Source organism: Numida meleagris, chromosome 2 (genome assembly GCF_002078875.1).
Source record: "Numida meleagris isolate 19003 breed g44 Domestic line chromosome 2, NumMel1.0, whole genome shotgun sequence".
Taxonomy (NCBI): domain Eukaryota; kingdom Metazoa; phylum Chordata; class Aves; order Galliformes; family Numididae; genus Numida; species Numida meleagris.
The window spans coordinates 132,004,957-132,019,738 of record NC_034410.1 but is presented as its reverse complement, the minus strand read 5'-3'; the positions used below and the strand labels follow the sequence as shown (position 1 = coordinate 132,019,738).

General features: G+C 34.0%; 1 protein-coding gene across 3 annotated transcripts in view; it reads left to right on the top strand.

The window, feature by feature from the left end:
- Nucleotides 1-14,782, top strand: part of CSMD3 (CUB and Sushi multiple domains 3) — a 641,503-nt gene that overhangs the window by 420,732 nt on the left and 205,989 nt on the right. For all 3 annotated transcript variants that reach the window (XM_021388208.1, XM_021388207.1, XM_021388206.1), the window contains 3 exons: nt 4,169-4,384; nt 5,473-5,661; nt 9,288-9,457. In XM_021388208.1, coding sequence (XP_021243883.1) covers nt 4,169-4,384; nt 5,473-5,661; nt 9,288-9,457 — 575 coding nt within the window. The remainder of the gene's footprint in view (nt 1-4,168; nt 4,385-5,472; nt 5,662-9,287; nt 9,458-14,782) is intronic.

Below are 14,782 nucleotides of genomic sequence, written 5' to 3'. Positions count from 1 at the left end.
AGTAAGTCCCTGAAACGTTACAGTTCAAGTAACAGGCAGTTGGATGTGTGTACATTAATCCATATAGGTGAAAGAGGGTGAATGTTTCTTCTATGTTTATGCAAGTGCCTTAGCTTAGAGAAACATCAGCCAGAAATAGTCCTTGGTATTTAGACTTTTAATCAATAGAAGAATTTGAAATGAAGAATTAAGTGAGGATGTTATTCATGTTATGGCATAAGAAAATAAGTGAAAATAATGAGAAGGGAAATGTTTAAAAGATATCTCTTATCATGCAAAATTTTACATTGTGGCTAGTTGTCTGTGAGGAAATGTCAGAAAGAAAAATCCGTTTATGTTGAAGAAAATAAATGGTTTCAGCTTACGTTTTTTGAGGGTGGCAGCATGTAAATGGTAGCTCATTATAAATCTGTGGATTCAAGAAATAATATGGTTTAGAAATATGTGCAGTTGAGGGAAAAAAGGTAAATGCAACCACTTAAGAGAACATTTAGAGTGGTAAGAGAGAACTAATGACTAAAGAACTAATGAGAAACAGAAGCTTTTAAAGAGAAGGTTATTTGTTGAAGGCAGATATCAGTGTTAGATGGCCTAAGTGTTAGATAATTACCACTAGAGAAAAATAATCCCTTACAAATAAGCAGGTAATTTTAAAATGGAGGAGAGAAACTTTGTTCTGGGAATCTTAGAATCATAGAATTAGCTAGGTTGGAAAAGACCTACAAGATCATCTAGTCCAACCATAATCTTGGTGATAGAAGAGTCCAACCTTGGTTGGAGGAGTCCAACCTCTTATCTTCTACTCTATTTCACGTCTAATATAATTTGTATTTCACAATGTCAAGGAGTATCTTGTATTGGCTACTGACTGATGGTACAATTTTTTATATAGATAATATTTTCTTTAGATGTTTTCTTTGTACAAAATATAGCAGTTTAATGTCAGACTACCAAGAAAATGTATGTAACATGTCACCACACAATATTGTCAGGTACTTTCAAAAAACACACTTTTTTGTGTTACAACTTCATATTGTTACTGAATAGCAGGTGACTAAATGCTAAAACTAAATTTAGTTAATATTTATATATTACGTCTGCATATGTTGTATTGATAAGAAATGCTCTGTTTCTACATGCACAAACACTATTTTAAATAAACTATCTGCAGTATACATTTATATGTTTTTATTTTACTATTTGATTATTTTATGCTTGGAGAACTTGGAATGATTTTTCATTCATGTACATGTGAAGCAGTGTTAAGATTGTAGAGTGTCCATAAAAAAAATGAAATTATTTTTTTCTATTTTATTTTGTTAACCAGAATAATGGAACATTGGTACTATTCCTGAAGATGAAACTAAGCATCTATCTTGACATTAATTCTTGTATTTTGTCTGTTGTTGGCATGCAATTTAATGTATACTGAAGTGACATTAGTGGAGTGTCAATGGTATATTTTAGACAGCTAATAGAACTAATAGAACAACTAATTTGCCTCTCCCTCAATGCTCATATTGTAATATTGAGAAATCACATTACAGTGTTATGCCTTCATGTCTTAAATCAAGATTTTAAATATTCCCCTTATTAAAAATATAAGAATGTGAGGCAAAATGAGAAGGAACCTGAGCATAATTTTAGAAATTATTATCTGGGGATAACATATATTAAGGTGATTGGAACATCTTCTGCAGGAAACTAAACTGTACAACTACTGTTAGTATATACCTTGGGGTTTTTACTTGTAAATGTCATAGCAATATAGAAAATTGATTGAAGCATTCCTTGGAGTTAAAATTTGAATACAGGGTTTGAAAAAAAAATAGTGAACCTCAGTGAATTCACAGGAATTCCAGTGTTTTGATTTACTGTCATAAAGCTATGTTTACATTTCTGATTTTGTTACAGTTATTCACGCATGAAAAGGCCAAATTAATTTGAATTGCTGTAAATGCATTGACTGTGGCCCAAATTGCAACTTCATTCTATATATATCACATTTTTGTCTAGTGTTCTCTTTTCATATCACATCAACACTCTACCCTATGTAAAACTATAACTAAAAAATACATTTTACAAGTTTGTCAATCTCAAAGCTAAATTTCTGTGCATCAGCTCAGAAGAGATGTAATTTGCCTGTGATTCCAAATTCAGTGTGATTTCTGCCAATTTATTGTCAGTCAGTTTAGGAGAATAAATATGATGCTGAAATACATGAATGATAATGCTTATACAACTATTAGATTAAGATATTTTAAATACCAAATGGATTTGGGGGATTCCTTGGTTTTATTTTATGCATAAAATGCAACCTAATCCAGTAATTTCTGTATCTGTGCTTCTAAGTGAGGGTCTTGGCTAGGAGGCTGTAAGAAGGAAAGGAGTTAGCTAATTTAGAAGGTGGAGTAGTTCTCTGAAAAGGAAGACAGAACTCTCTCTTCAAGGGACGGAAAGACCCAAGGGATTTCTCTAGTTTTTCTCACTTGTATATCCAGTTGATAGCAAGACTGGGTGAGAATTGCAAAGATGCCAAAATGTTCATAAAAATATGTGGTTGACCATGCACAGAGAGACAAGTGTTTTTATTAGCATACTCCTAAACAGCAACATCAATGAAAAAGACATGAGCAACACAGGCAGCCAAATTCTGTTTCTCCTGTTGGGTTGATTGAAATAGGGGTTTTTTAGAGATGACAAGGGTTCACACAACCTCATCTTTCTCACCAGGCAGTCCATACTAATTAATGTTCACTAGTGGTCACACATACAATCTCACTCTGGATACAAAACAGGCTTAAAAAAAAAAAAAACAAAACAAAACACCATCAGGAACAGAGGTTAAAAAGAATATAGAATTTGCTGCAGAAATTGGGTGCAGGGCTTAGCAAGAGAGAAGAACTTTCAAGCCTTGTTATAAGTGGCTCTCCATTTTTATCTCTCCATTTTCAATTTACCCACACTTTTTACTCTTTTCCACCATGATCCCCTTACATACCTTTGGCCCCACAAAAAGTTTTGTGCAGTCTACAAATACTATTTAAAAATCAGATATTTTTACATAATTCAAAAATTCCCTCCAGTATTCCTCAGTACATATGTAATTTTTATGATTCCAAAGATAATCTTGGTTCTCACATTCTCATCAGTTACTAAGTTCTGTTTGAACTGCTACAAGATTACAGTGGTGCCTTTATGATCCATCAGTCAAAAACTTAAGAGTTCTGGTCTTTGTCAGTCTTCCACTAATTTCTGCTTTTTAAAACCTGTTTATATGTGTATATGATTAATTTCCTCATGCTTGATTTTCATATTGAAGGATTTGCTTTTTTGATCAAATTTATGTCTGCTACTAAAATCCATTGCCTATGAGAGTACCTGAAGATCACTGATCTTCATACCTACGTTCATCTTCAATATTCAGTCACATGAATGTACCTTCCTAAACTTTACATTATCAAATTAATTTTACACAACCTCAATCACTGTTTTAGAACTTGTATGCCACTGACAGTAGAGGTCTCAAAAATATCACACTAGATAATTAGTTCTCCCATTTATTTTTCTTGATTTTTTTTCTGTACATTCTACCCAAAGGTCATGGTTTGACTATTAGCCTCAGAAATGCGGAAAAATATTATGTCTTGACTTTTAAATTCTTTCATTTATATTGAGTTCCAGGATATATCTTCCTTTCTAGACATGGGATTTGTATCTGATGATTTGCAAATAAAATCATACTGTTTATATACGACACATCTTGAAAGACCTCTTTTTTAGGGAGCAGGTTCTGCTGTTAATGTATGTGCCATGAGTATATAGTGTCATATATTTGATATTGTTTTCTTTCTATACAAGGATACCGGTGACTTGCTATACAAGGATACTGGTAACTCTTGTGAATAAATTTTACTTTCTGATTCTTTTCAAATCAAACATCTATACTTAACATCTAATGGGAAAAGTGAAAGGTAGCATCAAAACCAAATTACTTGCTGCAATGATATTGATATAAAAGTCAATAAATGTATTAATTTTTAGAAATAGTGGAATATATTCATTTTCTGAACGATGTTTCATAATGAAATGCATGAATTTCATCAGTGTGTTAATTACATGTGTGTTATCAGTATGATATGTAAATTAATTCTGCTTTTTCTAATAGGAGTGCAGTTCACCTTTTACACCTTTCATCTGGAAGATCATCATGACTACTTACTAATAACAGAGAATGGCAGTTTCACACAGCCATTAGCACGTCTGACTGGATCAGAGCTTCCTTCACCAATCAATGCTGGTCTCTATGGAAATTTCAGAGCCCAGTTGCGCTTTATATCAGATTTTTCAATATCATATGAAGGATTTAACATTTCTTTCTCTGGTAAGGGGATACCTGGAATGTCTTCTTCCTGAAAAAAAAAATATTTTTAATAATATATAAAATATATAAAAGATGTTTAAAGCTGAAGTAATTTTGATAAATGACTATACTGAATCATAGCATTATTTGTTTGCCAAAGAAAGACGCAGAATTCTTGGAACGAGTTCAGAGGAGGGCCACCAAGATGATCAGAGGGCTGGAGCACCTCTCCTATGAAGAAAGGCTGAGGGAACTGGGCTTGTTTAGCTTGAAGAAGAGAAAGCTCCAGGGATACTTCATTGTGGCCTTCCAATACTTGGAGGGAGCGTATAAACAGGAGGGGGAACAATTGTTTACGAGGGTGGATAGCGATAGGACAAGGAGGAATGGTTTTAGACCAAGACAGCAGAGATTTCGGTTGGGTATTAGGAGGAAGTTTTTCACTCAGAGGGTGGTGATGCACTGGAACAGGTTGCCGAAGGAGGTTGTGCATGCCCCATCCCTGGAGGCATTCAAGGCAAGGCTGGATGTGGCTCTGGGCAGCCTGGTCTAGTGGTTGGCGACCCTGCACTCAGCAGGGGATTGAAACTCGATGATCTTTGAGGTCCTTTTCAACCCAGGTCATTCTATGATTCTAAAGCACAGAAGTTTTAATTGAAGCAAATCATTGTACCTTTGTAGAGATGTTTATTCTATATGATAAATAAGATAACAGTAAACTCTAAGAAATGTTATTAAGCAAGGGGAAGAAACAGAACTGGTCTACTTTCAGTTAGTGAAATTCCAGATGAGCCCAGGAGTCAGTCAGTTAGGCTCTTATTGTTTTCATTCATTTTAAGTATGTGGGATATGTATGGCTCTAAAAAACATTTTGGGTTATGCTTCTGAAAAGTGTTGTGAATTCATTCATTATTCTAACTTTATAACTTAAATGCAGTAAAGTGGCCAATGTATCACTCATGGATTCATTTTGTTTTTAAAACTGAAATCTGTGCTAAGGGTCAGGTGGAAATATACAGAATTTACTAGTTTGCAAGATTACAAAAAAGTCTGGTAGAAAGCACAAATAGTTTTCCCTCATGCAAGCTGACTTGCTCTCTTGTTTTCAGAGTATAATCTTGAACCTTGTGAAGATCCAGGAATCCCACAATTTGGTAACAGAGTAGGATTTAATTTTGGAGTGGGAGATACTCTGACATACTCCTGTTCATCTGGATATCGTTTAGAAGGAACTTCAGAGATTATCTGTCTTGGTGGTGGCCGACGAGTGTGGAGTGCACCTCTGCCAAGGTGTGTGGGTACGTGGTCAGCTGCTTTCATTTGCTTGTATGTGTAGTCATTGTCCATGGATTTGCAGATATACAGCATGGAAAAGCATGGTAATACACCTCTTAATTTGAAAGGTATTTTCATATCATATCCTCCATATCATCTTAGTCATACTTCTTTCTTTTTTTTAATGTATTTAGTATTAGTGCTATCAGTGAATATCACAACATTACAAACTAAAGTCACAATGCTTATTCTTATTTCAATAAATTGTCTAGGAAAACTGTGTATACAATTAAGTCCATATTTATTTATTCAGATGCCTAATAATTGGCTCTTATTTGTCAGTGTAAATTTCCAAGTTACACAAAAATGTATACATGTAATTAGATCACTTAGACTAGGTATATTTCATGCAAGTAGGTCCATCTATAAGAAAGAAGTCTGCATAGGCTTCCTAGGTAAGTTAGAGAAAAATATGTTAAGAGAACAGTCATTCTGATTTGAAAACAATAACAAAGATAACTGAGGGGATAGTCCCTATTATAGTTCCTCTCACTTTAGAGATAATCTATGTATAGAGCTTTAACTGGAAATTTAAATTTTAACAGCTAGAATTGTCTTAGCTGAATTCTTCTTATAAAGGTCTTGAATTTCAGTTCTATGGAGAATGTTTAAAAACAAAGAAAAAACTCCAAACATAATATCTCTAAAACTTAAGATAGTTATTTGTCTATATTTTTTTTACTTATATAAGAACATTTAATGTATTGAAATGTTTCTTTCTATGAGGGCTGCTCCAAAAGTAATGCCTCCTAATTTATTATGTTGGCCTATGACATCAGAGGCAGATGTTGGCGATATGGCTGAACCTTCCCCCCAATATTCTATTACATTTTGTTGCTGTGCAACAGAAGGCAGCAGATTAGTCTGACAAAATGGCCTCTGACATGTAAGAGGGTATGAAGCAAAGGTGTATCATTGAATTCTGCCATGCAGAAAAAATTGCACCCACTTGCTGAGTGTTTCTGGAGACAGTGGATGTGAGCACAGTGAGGTTGTGGGTGATGCATTTCAGAAGAGGCAACGTAAATAAGGAGTCACCTCTGCTCATGCAGATTTTTATGAGCAGAAGAGACATTGCTCCCCCCAACCCCCTCCTTCTGAACCAATTTAATGTACACATAAACAGCATTTATGTACGCATCTATCGAAGAGATGGTTTAGAAGCTGAGTCCCTGTAGTGCATGAATAAAAGTTACTTTTGTGTAGCTGGCTATTTTTAACAGAGGAATAATACTGAATGCATGCACATCTGTAAAAACAGGTATTTTTTACTAAATATTCATCTGGAAATGTTACTATATTGAAAATTAATTGGTAAATTATCAGTGAAGAAAGAATTTGTGCAGAAACAAAAATGAAAAGAATTGCTATTTGGTTTTCATGACATGGAAATAATGTTTGTGTCTATGTGCTGGGGGAAAAACAAAGAGAAAGAAAAGCTGGAACACAAGGTGTGAATTATTTTTCAGTTAATGTATTTTCTCCTTATCTTTGAAAATGAAAGATAGTCTCCACTAGATTAACATTTTCAATCATTTTCTCCCCATACTAAAGAAGCTACTCTTATAGGACACAGTTCATGGATCCTAGGAAGTGTAATGATTTAACTGAATGCTGTGGGATTGTTACTTCGATCAAAGCAGAAGAAATCCTTGATGACTTGAGGACTGTTCCTAAATTTCTTTTCTTTTCTGGTACCATGATGGTTGAGATCATACCTGATGTGTTCCAAGCATCTTAAAGTATTTGTTCTCCCTCGATATTAAGAAAAGTACAATCATATTAATACATTATTAATACATAATTGTATGAACCTTTCCCTTATTTTTAACAGAAAACAACATGGTTCTTGAGTATCAGTTAAAAATGACTGAACATTTGATTCGCTGCTATACTCAGATTTACGAAAAAAAAATGTTTTGAATTACAGTTCTGACAGGAGCAGAATTGTTTGATCAACTTAATACCATAAATCTTGTGCCTTTTGACTTACCTGTCTGAAATGGGAAAGGGTATACCTCATATGAAATTATAGTCATTTTACTCCTACGTGCTATAATTCAAACTGACCTGTGCATCCTGAGAGTAGCAAATAACCATTTATTGAGAATAAAATAAAAGACATGATCATGTGGGCTAGAAGGTTTTGCAGTCCAACATAGATTATGTGAATACAACTTTTCTAAGGCAAAGTTATGACACCTGAATATTTTGGGTAATTGTTACATATTGCTGTTGAAGTACATAGCCATCAACGGGTTCTACTGTTTTAATCCGTTCCTGATTTGGTATTCTGCAAAATATTTCTTTAGCTGCATACAGAAGAACAATAAACCAATAAACCATTTAATATACAAGTTTAGTATAAATGTATATATATTTCAGTATACTGAATTAGACTTATTCTGGTGAAGGAGGTGCTAGTAAAAAATAAGAGTTCTTCAAATAGATTTCATAGATTTTTTAAACGACTTTTCAAGACATCAGATGTGTTGCAGCATCATACCATTTCTTATTCAGAGAAATTAGTAACCAATGATTTCCCCAAGTTTAAACAAGTAGGAATGCATTCTTATGTTATTGGGTAAAATAAATGCCAGGAATATTGAAGTGATCTGGAAACCAAAAATAAATCTGGTGCTACATTTACATTTAAAATAAATCGAAATCTGTTAAAAAGAGAGGAAATGCTTTTGCCCATTCAATATAATGACCATTTATCAGAACTAAGTAAAAAGGGAAGGAAAGAATTCTAGTATTTTGTCAGTTTGAACATACTTGGTTCTTCAATGCTCAAAATATTTTAATTAAATTAATGCAAATATTCCAAGTTATGATAGTAGATGAAATTAGTTATTAATGTCTAATGAAGAGTTCCCAGAAATTTTCATGATTGTATATTTTATGATTAATGATTTCATTCATTTACTTTCATTTTTGTTTGTTTGTTTCTCTTACTGTTTTTTTCTTCTTGTCTGTTAATGAGATTTTTTTTTTTCCAATTGTTTCATTGGTAGATTTGGTATTACTATTTTTCTACTCTAATTTATGCCACTGAATATGATGTAAATTTTAGTAAATTGATAGTAGTAAAATTTTTTCTTTATCATTAATCTGTGCGAATATGTGCGCATGTATGTATATGCCTGTGTGTGTGTAAAAATATATCTATTTACATATATAAACTCCTAGACTATGTTCATGTTCATTTATTTTGCAAGTCTTCATGTGTTTTGTTTTTGTGTGTGTGTGTGTGTGTGTTGGAGAAATAAGTTTTAATAAAAACAAAATACATTTCCACCAAAACAAAATTCTAGAAAGATCTTTTAAAACATTATGATTATGGTATGTTCCATTAACATAATTGTAACTCTCCATATATCTAACATTCTTTTATTAAAATGTTGGAGCAAGTTAAAAATATGCTAGTCTTCAATCACTACCATGAACATGCTGAGAAATAGATCTATACTATCAATAAATGTTAATAATTTTGAATTGATTTGCATTAACATTCCCATCGTCACCATTATTGAAAATATTTATGCTTTTTAATAAAATGTGCCTTAACATTTTCTTTTATCTGCAGCTGAATGTGGAGCCTCCACAACAAATAATGAAGGGATTTTACTGTCCCCCAATTATCCTCTTAACTATGAAAACAACCATGAATGTATTTATAGCATTCAGGTACAAGCAGGGAAAGGAATAAACATTTCTGCCAGAACATTTCATTTAGCTCAAGGAGATGTTCTTAAGGTAAGTAGCCTTTTTTTTTTTGATATTTCTAAGCTTTTAGCACCTCATGCCATTTAATTTAATCTGTCTGTACAGTGTCAGACTATGTTATATTAATCATTTCTGAGAAAGTAATTGTCTAAATATGTGTGTAATTACATCAGTTGCTGAGATGATCAACTCCAGTGCAGATTCCTTTTCCAACAGTGGGGATGGCAAGATACAGCGGGGCTTTCTGAGCTGAGGAAACCTCAGCGGAGTGCAGAGACCTGCCAGGAGCCAGTAGCCTGCTGCTTTCGAGAGAGTGGCTGACACGAGACTCTACAGTTCAGTGCAGACAGGGAACTTCTAGAGAGTCCAGTGAAGAGCCACAACAATGACTGTGGGGGTCTGGAACATCTCGTATTATGAAAGGCCGAGAAACCTGAAACTTAAGCCTAGAGAATAGAAGACTGAGAGGAAATCTAACAAAATTCTTATAAATATCAAAAAGGCAGGTGTCAACTGAATTGGACTAGCTCCTTTTGGTGATGCTTAGTGACAGAATGAGAGGAAAGGGGCACAAACTGGAATACTGAAAGTTCCTTATATATGTAAGAAAAAAACTTCTAGAGTGACAGAACACTGGAATAAGCTGCCCATATATGTCATGGAGTCTCCTACACCGGAGATATTTAAAACCCACCTGGACGCTTTCTTGTACAACCTACAGTAGGGAACCTGCTTTAGTAGGGAGTTCATATTAGATCATCTCCAGAGGTCCCTTCCATCTTTAGTCTGCTAGTTAATGAGGATTGTCACCTCACAAGTAGGGATGTGGACAAAGCAGAGATGTTTAATGCCTTCTTTGCCTCTTTCTTCAACACTGACAATGAGCTCTGGAGCCCAAGGATCCCTGAATTGGAGGACCATGACAGTGTTAATGATGAACTCCCAGCCAGCTCTGAACTTTTTCAGGATCTGCTGATCCAGATGGATGCAGATAACTCTATGAGACCTGAAGGGATTCGTGCCAGGGTGCTTAAAGTAGTCTGATGCCATCATGAGACCTCTCAATTATTTTTCAGTGGTATTGGGAATCTTGAATCATGCAGTTGGTGATTACCCAACAATCAGGTGATTCTGCACTTGGAATGAGGTAGCCCTTGATACATGTACAGGCTGGATGATGACAAGCTAGAGAGCAGACCCATGGAAAGGGTTCTGGGGCTTCTAGTTGACAACAAGTTGAACATGAATCAGCAGTCTGCCCTGACAGCCAGAAGAGCTAGGATACTCTAGGGTATATCACACAGAATGTTGCTAGCTTGTAAAGGGAACAGATGGTTCTATTTTGTTCTGTGGTGGTACAGCCTCCCCTAAAGTACTGTGTGTAGTTTTGGGCACCACAGTGTAAGAAAAACATAAAACTACTAGTGTTCAAAGAAGGCTGCAAATATTATGAAGGGTCCAGAGGGCAAGATGTATGAGGAGCAGCTGAAGTCACTTAGTTTGTTCAGCCCAGAGAAGAGGAGACTGAGCGGAGGCCTCATGGCAGATTACAGCTCCTCATGAGGGGAGAGCATGACTAGGCGCTAATCTCTTCTCTCTCTGATCAGCGATACAACCTGAGGCAATGGCACGGAGTTGAGGAGATTCAGGTTGCATCTTAGGAAAAAAAAAGTTCTTTGCTGAGAGGATGTTTGGGCACTGGAACAGGCTCCCTGTGATTATGGCACCAAGCCTGATGAAGAACAAGAAGCATTTGGAAAATGGTCTCTGAAACATGGTTTGAATTTGGGTAGTTCTTTGTGCAGACAGGAGCTGGACTCAATGATCCATGTGGATCTCTTCCAACTCAGGATATTCTATGGCTATAAACAAGTTCCAACTCTAAAAATCTAAAAATGAGGCAATCTCAAGTTTTTCCAGAATCTGGTCCCTAAAACATGTTATCAGACCACAGATATTTTTAAAAATAATAAATTGAAGCTATAAACCAAATATTGGATTAATGTGTATGTGTATTCTGCTCTTAGTATTAAACATTAAACTTTGAACAGAATTACATCTTTTGCAAATTCTATTTTTCTTCTCAGTAACTTTATTAATTATGCTGTGATCTAATAATAATATTTTTCACGAGGTCTTACACAAGTAAACTTCTTACACACAGAAAGTTTTAGGTTACTTTTAGCACACACCATCTAAATGGATGTACTAATTGTCTGGTTTTTCATAATACTCAATTACATGTCTCCTAGAAATCAAAGGAATAAGAGTACCATGCTAATCATGTTTTATTAATAAAAACTTTTTTTTTTTTTAATGCCAGATTATGCTCTGTAGCTACCAAAATGGGAGGGATTATGGTACAATTTATCTCTAAGAAGTAATGCTGGGATTTATTAACTTTAGCCATCTGAGCATTAGGTTAGGATTTCTGTCCTAAGTTGTCAAACATAAGCACTTCACGAAGGAGTTCATTATGGCTAAAGCATAAATAAACCTAACCAACCTATGCAAAATGAAATCAAGGAGCAAGAAAAAATGTATATACAAAATTACATATGGTTTTAAAGAAAAATAAAACATGAGTTTTTAAGTTACCATTAAAGCATCCAAATGATATATGCAGCTATGTCATTTTTCCAGTTCTGGAATTTCTCAGTGAAGCAGAAAAATTAAGTGAAGTTATGAAAAGATATCCATGCTAACCAACATTAGCAAAAATAATTGAAGTCTTTGAATCCCCGTTCACATTTTCACGCCCATCCATTAAAACTACATGGATACACTTTCCTGAAGACTTTTTAGGGCAGGAGCTTCAACATTAAAAATAAAAAATAAAAAAAAATTCCAACAGCTTAAACTTTTTTTTCTTCTATTAGTTTTTTTTCTTCCTTTATCATTTAACGTGCCGTCAGTCTTTAAAATATTTATGCACTTAAAGTTTTCTCAAGTGCCATTCCAACCATATGCACTACAGATTTTTTACTAGAAAACATTAACTCATAGGTATTTAAAATGAATTATATTTTCATACCGCTCCTCAATGTGAATTTCAGTGAAATACCAAATTAATTATAAAGGAGGAAGGCCACCACTCTGCTGTAAATGTCAGTGGCAGAAATATTTGCTGTGTTTTGCAGTTGTGTCTATTAGATGAAAATAGTATCAAGTAATTAAGACTGTTTGTATTTCAGATCAGTTGTTTTGAATAATAATGAGCTAAAGTTCCTCCTCATGTATTTTTAAATTCTACAATAAATATTCTTTATTATAATTATTGCTTTCTTTCAGCCTATGTGATATTGTACCAAGACAGAGGCACTTGATCTTTGGGAAAGAATGAAATCAGTGAAACTCTTTCCTGCCTCATCTCTAAAATGAAGCTCATACAAATTGTCTTAATCCAATCAGACTTTTTCCAGATGCTCATTTGATAAAGGAATCCTGTTTCAGGAAACACAAGGCAGCAGTCACGCATTCTAGAACTTTTTTCATGGAGCTGGTTCTGACATTGCATATGTTAATCTTTAATCTATTGATCTTTATTATCTTATAATAGATTACTGCTCGTCTCCAGGAGATGAAAAAGAAGCAGTGAAAGATTTAATATATATCTGACTTGGGAACATGGAAGTATTTACTGTTAATATTTTCAAGATCAGGAAAGTAGGCTTGATTATCCACATATTTGCTTGTTCTCTTAGACTTATTAGTTAGACTGATTCTCAGTCAATCCCAGTAAAACATTTTTAAAGACATTTAGTTGCAACAACTTCCTTTTATTATTATGAAACTGTTAACTAAAATGTGAAAAGGGAAAATACTTCCCAATTTGCCTATTTTGCTGCCTTTTGTTATTGACTACAGGACTTAAATATTAGGGTTACAATGTAATTTTAAGTAAATGAGGTCAACAAATACTATAAACTTAACTAATATATATATCACTACTTTATAAATGTATTAACACCTTGGCCAAACACTGATAAATCTCTGAAGCAAGTCAAGAATAACAAATTCTTGGGAATGAAAAATGGCAATAGAAGGAATTTAAAAAATAAATGTTGAAATCTGCCAGTTTTATGACAAAAAGCTGAGTGACATGCAGTGCATATGCAGTTCCCTTCTAACAATAACCTACGTGAGGTAAGGAATTTGCCATTTGGAATCCAAGATATTTAACAGATATTTAACATTGATATAGAGTTACCTTTCCCCATGTACATAACTGAAGCAATCCCCAAATATTTCCCAATTTCTGTTTAGACTTTTAGCTAAAAACTTCAGTTAAAAAATGGATAATGATCTCTGTTCTTCAGACTTGATGCATGAAAAAGATGGTAAAGAAGTTGGTCAGGTCCTCATTATACTTTTTGTATGAGCTAATATTTTAGATTACTAGAGCTACACAGATAAATTTGCATTTAAAGTCTAAATCAACTTAATATTCTAAGCTTTTGATACGCCATTATTCAAGTCATGGAGTCTGCTGGTGACCATGTGAATTAAATGATCATGGATCAAATGTATACCTGACAAACACTATGAGTGAAATAATGAAACATTTGAACTGGGAATGGACATTAGAAGGAAATAGTATATTTGACATAAATGATCACCCCTAATACTATTCACCAGATGAAAAGGAGGAGCTACTGTTTATCAATTCTGAACTCGTACTGAACAAAGGATTCAGAAGATATCATTTGTTTTTTCTTTGCTTCATTTAGTCTGCAGTTCTCTTGTCAGTGTCACTGCTCTTCCTACTTTTTGTTTTGTTTTGTTTTGTTGGAAACTCTAAGACATAAGTTAAGTTTTTGTATTTGTGTTTGTAGGGCCTGCTCTTGATACTGAATCTTGTTACTGATAAGTGACAGTTTAATGAAGGCATATAAAGAATTTAATATGTGTATAGTCACTATCAGACAATCCATTTAATGTTAATCTCAGAAACTGTAAATCAATTGTTTCCTTCTTTGTAATTGATACTTTAACTGAGTGTGCACTACAATGTTTCCTGAATTTTCTGCCAGTGGCGGGGGGGGAGGGAATGTAAAAGTACGAGGTCTGAACCTGTTTTTCTTCCTAAATTTACCTCTTTTTACCAGTCTTGCTTTTAAGATCTCTAGTCTTTGTTAGCTCTATTGACTCCTTGTCAATAGCAGAATTGGCTACTTGCCTGAAGACTTAATTGTAAGTGGTGAACACTTTTTTATGTTGAAACAAGTTGAAAGTATTATTTTATGTTAAGGTTCTTCTAATACGATTTTCTATTTTACGAGGAGAGAGATAACTCTTATTACTATTAACATAGTCTTAATATATTTTTTTTTCAGTAGATTTCATTAAAATTAA